Source organism: Magallana gigas, chromosome 4, assembly GCF_963853765.1.
Source record: "Magallana gigas chromosome 4, xbMagGiga1.1, whole genome shotgun sequence".
NCBI classification, from domain to species: domain Eukaryota; kingdom Metazoa; phylum Mollusca; class Bivalvia; order Ostreida; family Ostreidae; genus Magallana; species Magallana gigas.
The window spans coordinates 35,820,233-35,833,429 of NC_088856.1; the positions used below are offsets into that span (position 1 = coordinate 35,820,233).

The following is a 13,197-nucleotide window of genomic DNA, read 5'->3' on the forward strand; positions in this document are numbered from 1 at the left end:
CCGTGAATGACTAAAGCGTCTGGAAAAAGAAATGATCATAGTCAGATTGCTCTTTAACATAAAATCAATATTAAGTTCAGGTTTACTATTACAAGTTCAAGTTCACTATTACAGTTTCTTAAATTTATTTGAGTGATAGTCGAGTTTTCCATAAAAAAATAAATAAATATATGTTTCTGTTGCAATTGGTTGTGTATTGGTAAAAACATTACGAATTCTTATTTTCAATTTGCAAGTTACGTTTAAAACCCTTATAACATACATGTATTCCATTGTTTGTCCTAACTTTTGGTATTTTCCAGACATTAAACATGGCAAAAGGCCGTTTTCACACATTACTAAAAACGGGAAAAGTGCATTTCACTTTAAACCTAACGATTAAAATACAACTCTCGGTTGCCCATACTTGATATTCTTCTAAATATATTCATTTTTAATGAAAAAAATTAAATATATTTTTTTCAATCCGGGCTCATTGAGTAAGCAATTGGCAGGCTATAGCTACAAACCACGGTTTACTAAATGTTGACTTATCAACAAATAAAACGTTTTTTTTCTGCACAAAAGTGTAGTTTAAACATAAAAGAGAGTATAATACACAGTGTTTCATTTTATCATTGTAAGTCTACAACAAATATTTAAAGAGATTACGAGGTAATCTTGCGATTTATTACATTCTGAATACCTCAAGTTTGCGAGACAAAGTTAATGAGCGGTAAAAAACATCTAGTTTTTATTAATAGTCTATGCCATTATATAATTAGAGATCCCTCTATCAAGGTAAGAAAGATCGAATAGAAATTGTTACAGGAATTTGTTAACAACGTGTACAACAGTCAATTTAAGTTGAGATATTAGGTAGTTGAGCCTTCTATTATTGTTTATGTTTACAATATGCATTAACACAATTAAAAACTCAGTTAATTCATTAATAATGATTGTATGCATCTATTTAGACCCTGATATATTGCTATTTTATGAAAACGGTTCCAATACTCATCAAGTGAGCCCAGATATTTGTAATTTGGGTACTGTGACCTATGGTGACTTTGTTTTGTTTATATACGACATAATTAATCACTATGTTACATCAATAAGAAATCATTATTTTGGGAGGCAAATTGTAAAAAGACGGAGAGCGAACGAGAGAGAGAGAGAATTTCACTGAGAGAGAGAGAGACAAAGAGAGAGGGGGAGGGAGACAGAGAGACAGAGATATTTAGCAGACACTAATCAGTTGCTCGAAATTATTTGGTTAATATCAAATAGTACAAATTGTTTTAATTTGACTATATGTTTTAAAGCAATATGAGCTGTATTTTTTATAACTCTTTTTGCTGTAAAAACCTGCTAGTATGCTAAGTAGCATGTATCTTAAACTTTTATAATAAAAAAGGTTGGGAAAATTATTAATCTTTGTCAGAGGAGAGATAACTCTTCTAAGGAACATATAGCAAATCAATTTTTGTAAAGGACGACAATAATTCTATTTCGCTCCGATTAAAGCTCCTTAACGGCCCTTTTCACGAAAATGGCGAAAAGAAATTTAAAAATCATGATATTTTTTTCAGTTTAGTAGAAAATAACATTTTTGTTAAAAAAATGTATCATGAAAATTGCAGCTCATATTGCTTTAACGAAACGACAGTCGTACTTTACTTCTTGGCCTTCAATTATCGTAAAAAAGAGCCACATCAGATACACGAGGCTACATCGAAGTACATTTCCTTTGCACAAGTTTGTAGATCTTATCACTTAATACCAGAGTTAATATGTCATATTTGATTTTTTTTTTAAATTATGCATTTTACATTAGATGTTATTTTTTTGCAGGAAATAGTGCCTTTTAAGATCGATATGGCTACATCAAATTACGACTCTACCTCGGAAACCACCAACCTTGCTCGTATAGCCCGGATTATCCTTGGTCCCTGCACTGATGTATTACGTGCTGTTCTCAAAAAAGAAATGCCTCCAGCTACCTTGTCACAAAATCTTAAGACTTTTCTTGCCAATCTCCCAAGACACAAGAAGCCTCCAATAAGCAAAACACAAGAACATATCGTTTATGGCGGGAACTTTTCACATTTTGACACCACACTGCTCTACTTTCTTTTACGTAACATTTGTTCAATCCCTGAACATAGACTAAAATGGGGAAATAAACCAAGTCCAACAGACAGGAGTGTGTCAGCAAACATAGAGCGCATTCGTTTGATCAGAAACGATTATTACGGACATGTAGCGAGTTTTTCTCTCCCAGATCCTGATTTCATAAACCAATGGAATGACCTTTTTGGGATTGTGAAGGAATTAGAGTCATACATTGGAAGTTGCACTGATCACCAGGACGCTGTGACACAGCTCAAGTCGTGTTCTATGGACCCTGAAGTAAAACAGAATTATATCGACAAATTGTTGGTTGTTGAAAAACTACAAGAAACTGTTGAACATCTCGAACGTAAGAATTAAATATTTTTATATTCTGGAAACCAACGCGATGTTTTGTAATGTTTGTAATGTTCAGTAAATGTTTTTTACTATAGCATTGAATGATTTGTTTTTGACGTCGTCGTGTCAATAACTGCCGTCGGGTGAGCAGACACGACGACGTCAAAAATAAACCATTCAATGCTTATATTTACATTCTCTTACTGATGAAATCAATTATTTACTTAATGAAATCGATATAAATTGCATATAACGGAGGGAGTATTTTAGTAAGAGCAAGAACAGCTGTTTTATTAAACCGGTTTAAACTGGTTATCTAATAGACTGTTGAGATGACGAGCATGAAAATATTATCTATGAAAAATAACTCTAAAAATTTTGTTTTTAATAATAAAATCAACTTTTTGTTGAATAACTGTTAAACATGGTGTTTTGACAACATTTAAGAAATATATTTTTTCATCGATAACATAGAAATCACTGTTTGAGAACTACTAACGTAAATTTCTTGTCAATTCAAACGCAGTGAATAGGTGTTGCATTTAGACGCATTTAAACATCACAGAATTTAATGGAAAAACATAGTAGAATGTAAATATAGTGTAATGTTCTTAATAATTTCGAATAAAATTATTGATAATTTCATCAAATCTTCTTAAGCACTTCAATAGGCATATCAATTATTGATTCGAAAACAAACTTTCTTTTGAATATATTTGGATGACCAACATGTTTTCATAGCTGTTCTTATCATGGACAATGGTTGATTTATCATTATCAATGTATTTTTATGTAACATATGAATTTAACTTGAAGGCACATGTTTTGTTTTTTTAATCAGTTCTTTATCCTAAATCTGATTACTGTAAATGCTGTCCATGGAAGAATATTGTTTGCTTTCGTATATATACTCTGTTCTAATGAAATACTTGCCAATAGGTGCAAGTTTTAACAGTATAATTTCCCTTTTCGAGGGGTTTTGTAAAACATATGTTCATTCTTCTTTTCAGAGAAAATCGAAGTTTTGGAAAATGCAAAAGTTCCATTTGCAATCAAAAGTAAGGCAACACATATTAATGTTTTAAGCTTTTGAAATTATTACAAAATGTAACCCATGCGCGTAAATATATTTGGTTTGTATAAGATGTATAGAACCTTTGTGCTGGCCTTGTTAAAACAACATGTATGCAGAACGCTATTTGTCGGCGTTAGTTTGGATAAAATGCATCTGTTCATCATCAACTCTTTCCTTTATAAAGTACAGGATTTTTGTATGGTAATTATAGAGAAAAAATAAACGATCGTTTATTTTTAAGTTATGTTTTGAACTAGCGATGTTGAACCTTTTTAAAAGAACTGGCATATTAACACGTATGTGCCATCCTTTAAAACCATTTCTTATTCCTTCTGTTCCAGTTCTCGAAAGTTAGGCATTGTAAAACTTAGAGTGTTCCATTCCAAAACACAATATGCCTTAATATAATTTTTAAACCATATTGTGCCTTTTATTTAAAAGATCAATTACGATGTAAAGAAAATCAGACTTTTTAGTTGAATTCCACAAAAAATACAATATAAGACAGTATTGCTAAAATGTTACATGCATTTATATCATGGTCCAGTGCAAACCTTGATATAATTTCCTTTTAATTAATAACAGCGATAAAATTAATTACGCTTCCAAGATTTTAATTAGTTTTGCTGACGTTGTTCAACAATATTAAAAGAGCTCTCCCAACAAAAATATTGGTAAACTTAACAAAAAACGATATATCTACTAGTCTATTCTCTCTCTCTCTCTCTTTCGTTTTTCTAGATATTTCCGAATGGAAAGAAGATGAAAAGGTGTTTTTAGAAACTCACAGCTTCCCTTCAATGCTGGATAAAGTTAGAGCCCAGTCCTACGTGACGTTTGTTGGCGTTCCGGGCTCAGGAAAGACGGCTACAGCACGTCACATAGCGCTAAAGCTACAAAACGAAGGATACGAAATCTTGAACATTAAAGACATCAAAGACATAGAAACTTACTGTGATCCCCGCAATCCACAAGTGTTTGTCATTGATGATGTGCTAGGCAAGTTAGGGTTAGACAACGCAGCGTTCAGTTTGTTAAGCAGGTATGAAGATACTTTGGTAAACCCTACCGTGTCAAAAACCAAGGTCCTTATGACATGCCGAGAGATAGTATATAAACACGAAACTCTTGCAGAAAGTTTTCTGAGCAATGAAGATAATATCGTATTGTTACATAGTAGTGGAATTGCGCTAAATGATCAGGACAAACGCGATCTGATGACTAAATATCAGTTGGATACAAATATTTTGTCACAAGAAGATCTGGCATCATCATCACATATGTTTCCTTTGTTGTGCAAATTGTTTTCAACTAGGTATAGCATTTATGGTCCGAAGTTCTTTATACTTCCAATTCCCTGCATATTGAATGAACTTAATGGTATGAAAACCTTGTACAAATTACAGTATGCCTCATTAGTTTTACTGATGGCAAATCAAAACAAATTGTCAGAAGAAATTTTAGAGAGTGGCAATAGTACTTACAATGGAAACATAATTAGTGAAAAGAAATGCAGATTCCTTAAGGAATGTAAAGTAAAGACAAACACAGAGAGCTTCGAGTTCATTGATGCTTTGTCAGAAATGGAGGGAACTTACACAAAGAAATGTGAAAGTGAGTTTACCTTTATTCATGACTCCATGTTCGAAATCGTTGCTTATCATTTTGGTCATCGGTGTCGAAAGCTTATGTTGGAGTATATGAGCAGTGACTATATAGCCAATTACATCAAAGTAAACACATTCGATGCTGATAAAATGGAAGGTGAAAGTATAATAATGCCTAAAGATGACCAACAACATAAACCGGAAGCTGAAACAAATGTGATCGATTTATCTATTAAATTGACAGAAAACACTCTGTTGCAAATGTTAGGTGAGCGTTTGTTTAGGGACGTAGAAAATAAAGAAATTTTCAATGTTTTTGGAAATGAAGCTTTGAAAGCGCAATCTGTGCTTCAAGCGTTTATGAAAGTGATGAAAACGAAATCGTATTCAGAACTATATTCTATATTTCTGGAAAACCTCAAAATACACGATTATAAGTATGTGAAAAAGAAACATGAAAAAAGTCAACTTTTTATTTGCGACAAAATTGGCTTACTATTCAATGAAATAGAAGTAAATTACGCTGTTTACACGCGCGTAAATGCCATCAGCTGGGTGATATATCATGGGCACCATCAAATCTTACACTACATTACAGAACAATTAGTAAAGGAAAAAGGCAAGACCGACATTCTTTTTCAAAATCCCTTTTTTAAAGGTCAACGACCTTCAACCATGGATAGCTATGATTCTGATGACGATTATGGCATGACAAATGAAAGCGTTATTGACTATGACGATTCAGATAACGACAAAAATCGACTGCTTTGTCTTGGCTGTTTTAGTGGAGATACGGACACTTTGAAAGTGTTATTAAAATGCCTGGCTGAGGAAGATTTCAAAACTGTTTTTCGTATGCGTGATAATCCATTAGAAATCGCATGTAGTTTAGGATATGTAAACATGACAGACGAGTTGTTAAAATATCTTGTCCCTTTTAATAGTAGATATGTGATGGACACATCTCTGATTTCTTCATGTACAAAAGGACATGCTAGCATAGTTGAAATGTTAATAAAGGCTGGGGCTGATGTAAATTGTGGCGAATTACAAACACCTCTAATGGCTGCATGTTATCAAGGACATTTGAATATAGTTGATATGTTGATAAAAGCAGGTGCTGATGTCAATTTACACAAACAATTACTTTTTCATATATATACACCGCTAACATTTGCATGTGAAATGGGACATGTAAAGGTAGTCGAATTGTTAATAAAAACAGGGGCTATTGTCAACTTACATAAACAACAGTATGGAAGTGCAGCGGCTAAATCCCCATCAGCACTGACATCAGCATGTAAAATGGGACATTCGGATGTTGTTGAAGTGCTAATAAAAGCAGGAGCTGATGTTAAACAATCAGATAAACGTTGTGATTCACTGAAAACAGATCCAATTTCAGTTGCTTGGTCAAATAAAAAGTATGATATAGTCGAAATGCTAATTAAAGCAGGGTCTGAAGCCAATCTTAAGCCTGACCAAGAATTATCACTCACGACTTCATGCTATAAAGGGTATTTGAGCGTCGTTAAAGATTTCATTAAAGAAGGATCCGATGTCAACCAAACTGAAGAACTTATAACACCATTAAGAGCTGCATGTTTAATTGGCCATGTGGATGTGGTTAAAGAATTGATCACCTCTGGGGCTGATGTCAATTTACATAGTGGAGACATCACCCCACTTTTAACAGCATGTGAAAACGAACATCTGGAAATAGTAGTCGAGTTGATAAAAGCAGGAGCTGATGTCAATTTAAATGTTCAAAACATGAATCCTCTCACCATTGCTTGTGAAAAAGGGTATTTGTGTATAAGCAAAGAATTGATAAAAGCCGGGGCTGATATTAACATAAGGTATGCAAACAAAACTCCATTAACAGCTGCGTGTAATAGCAAACAATCAAGTGTAGCTGAAGAGTTATTGAAAGCAGGAGCTGATGTCAATTTGAGCGATGGAACAATAACACCTCTAATAGCTGGCTGTGAAAACAAAGTACTAGGTATTGTACAAGAACTGATAAAAGCAGGGGCTGATGTCAATAAGGGCGAAAGAAATAAAACACCTCTAACAGTTGCATGTGAAGTAGAAGACATCGATGTAGTGAAAGAAGTGATAAAAGCGGGAGCTAATGTCAAACAAAGCGATGGAGATAGAACGCCCCTAAGAATTGCATGTGCTAAAGGTAGTTTAGATCTTGTTAAAGAGTTGGTTAAAAATGGAGCTGATGTGCATACTGATGGGGGTCTGACAGATGCATGTTTTATGGGACATGTGCATATATTGAAAGAGTTGTTGAACTTTGGAGCCGATGTTAATCATAAGTCTATGGATAGAACTCCTTTAACAGCTGCATGTGTAGGAAGGGATTTGGGTATTGTAAAAGAATTGATAAAGGCGGGGGCTGATGTCAACCTTAATGATGGAAATAAAACACCTTTGACAATTGCTTGTGGAATAAAAAAGAAAGGGTTTGTGAAGGAGTTGATAAAGGCTGGGGCTGACGTGAACTTATTCGATGGAAATGGGACACCTCTGACGATTGCATGTGAAAGGGGGGAATTGTATGATGTAAAAATGTTGATTAAGTCAGGGGCTGATGTTAATTTAAGCGACGGAAAGAAAACTCCTCTAACAGTTGCATGTGCGATTGGAAACATTTATTTTTTAAAAGTGTTGATAAAATCGGGGGCTGATGTAAATTTAAGCGATGGGAATAGAACGCCTCTGACAACTGCATGCAATAATGGGGATACATGTATTGTCAAAGAACTAATAAAAAGTGGGGCTGATGTCAACATAAGTGATAGATTTGGAGCCCCACTTACAATAGCATTTCATAGAAGAGATATTAATATCCTCAAAGAGTTGACAAAAGCGGGTGGTGTTGCCAGTCTACCAAATATAAAAAACGCACCATTGACAACAGCATGTTAGTTAGATCATTTAGATAGTGTTCATAACTTAATAAAGACAAGAAGTTTAAAAAAGAGCTAGAGCTAGCTATGAACATGGCATTCATAAAAATAGATAATATTTCTGAGTTGATAGAAACGGGAACTAAGAACTATCCAGATAAAGCAAATGAAATACTTCTGATCATGATATAATTGGATGAATGAATATAGCTTTTAGTATTTTCCAAGACTGGAATTGTTTACCTATGTCTAGTTAAATATATTTTCTTATTATTGTGAGATACGCTGATTGTATCTTTGTTGTCACAGTTATACACTGTTGCTGAATGAAAATATCATTTTACATTTGTATACTTTTTTGACGCAAACATACGGTTATTGGCAGATTTTTTAAGTAGTGTTATGAATACGTGATGTATACATGTACTTTGATTTGATTTAGATTTTGTATTTAGAAAAAACAGAATATAGATGAAGCTGTTAGTAATTGGTTGTATTAGTTGTATGCAAAGCTAACAACGAATTTATAGCTTTTATTGCTTTAATTGATCAAATAATATTGAAATGAAATGGCGAGAAATCAAAATTATCAATTATTTTCTTCTTGTTTTGCATTTAACAATTACTGCATGTTTTTGATACAATATGTCAGAGGCAACATCATGCAATTTTACTTTGGTCATCGTATAGTGTGACCAAGCATATGATTGGATAACTATGATAATACACATATCTATCCAAATGGATTATCGACGAGCCTTGTATTTTGACTAAGTCTGTGTAAAGCTTATAAAAATGTATTACATTTCTGGTGTAAATATCATTTTTTATGCTACAAATGTAGAATAATTGAATTAATTGCCAATTGGTATGGAAAAACTAAAAATAAAGCCATATATGAGCAAATATTTGTAACAATATAATGAATAGAGTATTTAAAAAGAATTAAAACAAGTATTCCTTTTAAAGGAATAATCGGCAATAATGATATATTGATAGCTAGAAGCAATCAACATGATCAGTTTGATGTAAAATAATTTAAAAAGTACTGTATTTTTACAAAATAAAGAATATTTTGAATCTGTACACTATAATTTCATCATTATAAACCGTCAACAAATTTAATTTTGAAACAAATTTGCGAAACGCCGTTCGTAAACTCCGTCTAGTTTTATATTTTAAACGTAATTATTAAATGTTAATGTATCTTCCTCTTCAGAATACTGAGTAGCTAGGGCTCTTCAAAGAGCATTAATACGTATACAAAGAAAGAGTTGTATTAAAATAATTCAATGCGACGGAAAAACATTGAATGCCATCATAACTTGCGTTTGAGGTCGCATTATAACGTAACCTTGTTTATAAATCAAGCCGTCTTCCTAGCTACTATTATGCAACATCAATAGATCGAGGTCAGTTCATGGAGCATCTTCTTATGATTGAGGTCAGTTCATCGAGGTCAACTGCATTACTGAATGAATCTTTCGATCGAAATTCTTACGCGTGAGACAAAATGTGCATTCTTGAATTAAGAGGTCGAACTGTATTGTATGTATGTTTGCATCTCTTAAGGTAAATGAATTGAAATAAAACTGAGTAAAATATTATATAAATACTAAACCAAACTTCAAGTTTTTATAAGAACTACTTATGCAAGCGAAATGTGTGCGCACGTGGAAGCATTTGCCAGATGCCTCATATAGACACAACAGTGGTCGGCCGAAGCCGATCACAAAAATTGAAAAATGATAATCAATTGTGTTTTTTTTTTTTACTATTTTCTTTTTTTTTTTGCATTTACAGTTATTTCATTATTACATGTATGTTTGATAAAATGTAAAAAAAAAAAAATTCTAATAGCAAAGACGTCAATAAACTGCAGACAAATACAAATGTTATTTTGTTGTTGCTTTAGTTCTTCAGCAATTCTGTGTATAAACATCTCTGCAATTTTGCGGCATCCTCTGTGTCTTAGAGCAGCAAGGGTGCGAAAACAAAACCTCGGTTTTTTTGCGGTTTAAGTCCTCATACAAGTACATTCGTTAATCGATCATATCATTGGGTTGTTAAAGCTTCTTGGTCCGAGTTTATATCAAATTTTGTGTATATTTTTAAATGATGATTATGCTAACTTAAAGAATATATATAATAAAATCATTGCAGTAGTTATCCCGGTCAATATATTTTAATGGACAAAATAATGATGTACAATTTATTTTTACAAAACAAACGACTTAAAATTGGTATCGCGTTATTTCGCCTCATGTTGAAATTCGCTCCTGCCGTCATGGCGGGGATTATTGAATAACGACTTCGACATCGCTTTAGCTAGAGCCTCAATATGAGTGATATTCTGGAAAATCAAAAATAAACGTGTACCTTTTTCCACTATCAAGTTTGTGTTGTTTATAATCGATGCATAACATGAGGGTTGAATAATTCCAAACATTTGGGGAACGAAACAAAATGGTTCCCTATCCTATTACTTCACATGATGCATTTTGGTTTGTTTTGGGTTTTTTTTTCATGCCCATAATAAATCCTTATTATTTACTTTAAATAAGTAAAACTTTGAAGGCTGCTGTAAATAGGAGAAAGTTTATAATTTTCTAAAATAATTGGTCTGTATGGTTAAGTCAAGTAATGCATCACAAGCGGTAATGTTAACCTAAGGGTTCTTAGCTCTGGCCCTAATTTTCGTTCAGCAACGAAGGACCTCTTGAATGAAAGCTCATTAAATTCATGGTGTAAAGTCAGATTCGTTATCCGGCAAAATTTGTCTGTACTGAAAAACTATGAAAATAAAAGTAAACATAGGGAATTTTGACAGGTTTGAAAAGGGTGTACATCAAACAATTTCATTTCTTTCTTTCAAACGATAATCAAATTTTGATACTTGCTTAACAATTGCAAATCCTCTTTTCTAATTTTCCCAATAAATATACTCTGCAAGTATAGAAACTAGTTTTCTTAAAGACTACTTCATTGTCCTACCGATTCAATGGATATACCCGAGTGAAAAATTATTTGATGCTGATATATTATAATATGGCAACTTTCTATCAAAATATTTTTTTCATAACCTATAAGCACTCAAATGATTTGCCTGTGTTTAGTTTGAAAAGCAATACGCTTGAAAACTGAATTTTCAAAAATTAACAATCACTGAATCTATACGATATAGCACGTTTGTACAGTAGCAATTGTTAATTCTCATGTTTTACCATCAACAAAGTAACACAGTTAATTTATACAGATAATTTGTGCCCCCCGCTTATGGAAAAAAGAAAAAGGATTGAAGAAAAAAGCATGTCTATAAATGTTCTCTTCAACATCTTGTCATTGTGTTCTGTTGTAAACTTATGTTTATCAGTGTTAGCGGGGGACAAATAAAAACTTTGCCTCCTATCCTATCGTGTAAAATAGAAAATGGCATAATTATACAAATTGCCTTCTTTTGTTTCATTTAGTGAATAGTTCCCTGTTTAGCAAATCCATTAAGGCTGGTTAACTATTTTTAATTTGCAGTGTTCATTAAAAATCAATGACTGTTTATCAACTATATAGGCCTAAATGTTCACTGACTATGTATGGAATATACATGATTGCGCCCATGAGAATTTCACAATTTCAGATTTTTATAGATTTATACCTATATTTGTCAGAAAATTAAAGTTATGAAGTTTCATGAAGATTGAAAAACTCTAAATATCTTAGTTTATTTGGCTTTTAAAGTTATGGATTTTTTTTTACTGATGACGTTGTCCACCTTGCAACGTTACGTTATGATTTCTTCAACGTCATTTTTCATGTTAGGTATATAGCCCAATTGTTTTATTTGTTTATAATATAGAGGTTTAGCAAACGACGTGTACGCGTACTTGTACGTGTAGCTTACAAGTCAGAATTACACGTACACGTTTTTTCTTTTTTTCTTGTTTAACAATTGTAACGTGTACGTGTAAGTATTTTACATGCAAACGTCTTTATGATTGGATACATTTGAATGTGTTAGCCAATCATTTTTTAATAAACAATTTTGCTCAACATGGCGCTCAATTCAAATACATTGGCAGCAATTTTAGATGATGATGATATATTGCTTCTGGACACAGTGCAATCCCAAAAATATCCATCAATTCTATAGTTAGAGGACATTTCAGATACTCAGTGTAAGCATTTATTTCGTTTTGATAAAGGAGGATTAAATGATTTGAGATGCATGCTGGAAATTCCACAGGTTTTTCGATGCAGTTATCGTACAGTTTGTTCTGGAATGGAAGGGTTGTGCGTTGTGATTCGGCGGCTAGCATATCCAAATCGTCTCGATGATTTATCACCGCTATTTGGAAGAACAAAATTCGAACTGTCAAACATATTTAATACAAGTCTTGATTATATTTACGAGAACTATTCATATCTTCTCGATACATCGGACAGACCCTGGTTATCACTTAATCAGCTCCAGGTCATGGCAACCGCTATTAAAAATAAAAACAGTCCTCTAGAAAATTGCTGGGGTTTTATCGATGGAACTGTGCGTCCAATATGTCGCCCAGCACATAATCAACGAATTGTTTATAATGGTCACAAAAGGGTCCATGGCCTAAAATTTCAAAGTATCATGGCCCCAAATGGAATCATTGCCCACTTTTATGGACCAGTAGAACGGAGACGACACGATGCTGGTCTGTTAAGAGAAAGTAGGGTAGAAATTGACATGCATCGACACATGACTACTCCGAACAACGAAGTCTACTGTGTATATGGAGATCCTGCATATCCCTTAACCCCATACATCATTCCCCCATTTAAAGGTGCAGTTCTATCAGCTAACCAAAGGCGATTTAACAAGCGCATGTCAAGCGTCAGAATTTGTGTGGAGTGGGGTTTCGGAAAACTCTTGAATCTGTTTGCTTTTCTTGATTACAAAACAAACCACAAACTCTATTTTCAACCCATCGGAAAATACTATAAAGTAGCCGCATTACTTGCAAATTGCCACACATGCTTGTATGGGAGTGAAATAGGTTCCTTTTTCGGTTTAAATCCCCCATCCCTACAGGAATATCTGCATCGTTGACTTTTTACAAAAACGCTACATGTAATTCAGAGAGACAGGAGTATTTAATTTTATTCATGT

General features: G+C 33.2%; 2 protein-coding genes across 2 annotated transcripts; both read left to right on the plus strand.

Moving 5' to 3' along the window:
• The first annotated feature begins 1,837 nt into the window (after positions 1-1,837).
• On the plus strand, positions 1,838-8,800 carry LOC117685884 (uncharacterized). The gene is made up of 3 exons (XM_066082267.1): positions 1,838-2,461; positions 3,462-3,509; positions 4,268-8,800. Exons 1-3 carry the CDS (start codon positions 1,858-1,860, stop codon positions 8,071-8,073), a joined length of 4,458 nt encoding a protein of 1,485 aa, XP_065938339.1. The 5' UTR covers positions 1,838-1,857; the 3' UTR covers positions 8,074-8,800.
• Positions 8,801-12,330: 3,530 nt separating this feature from the next.
• Positions 12,331-13,196, plus strand: LOC136275054 (uncharacterized). The gene has a single exon (XM_066083331.1). The coding sequence runs from the start codon at positions 12,331-12,333 to the stop codon at positions 13,135-13,137; it is 807 nt and encodes a 268-aa protein (XP_065939403.1). The 3' UTR covers positions 13,138-13,196.
• The last annotated feature ends 1 nt before the right edge of the window (position 13,197 follows it).

Bases quoted from the DNA above. Each gene is read 5' to 3' on its own strand.
- LOC117685884 (XM_066082267.1), top strand. From the start codon at position 1,858: ATGGCTACATCAAATTACGACTCTACCTCGGAAACCACCAACCTTGCT. The intron at 2,462-3,461 runs GTAAGAATTAAA...TCTTCTTTTCAG, and splicing joins AACTGTTGAACATCTCGAAC to AGAAAATCGAAGTTTTGGAA. The intron at 3,510-4,267 runs GTAAGGCAACAC...TCGTTTTTCTAG, and splicing joins AGTTCCATTTGCAATCAAAA to ATATTTCCGAATGGAAAGAA.
- LOC136275054 (XM_066083331.1), top strand. From the start codon at position 12,331: ATGGAAGGGTTGTGCGTTGTGATTCGGCGGCTAGCATATCCAAATCGT.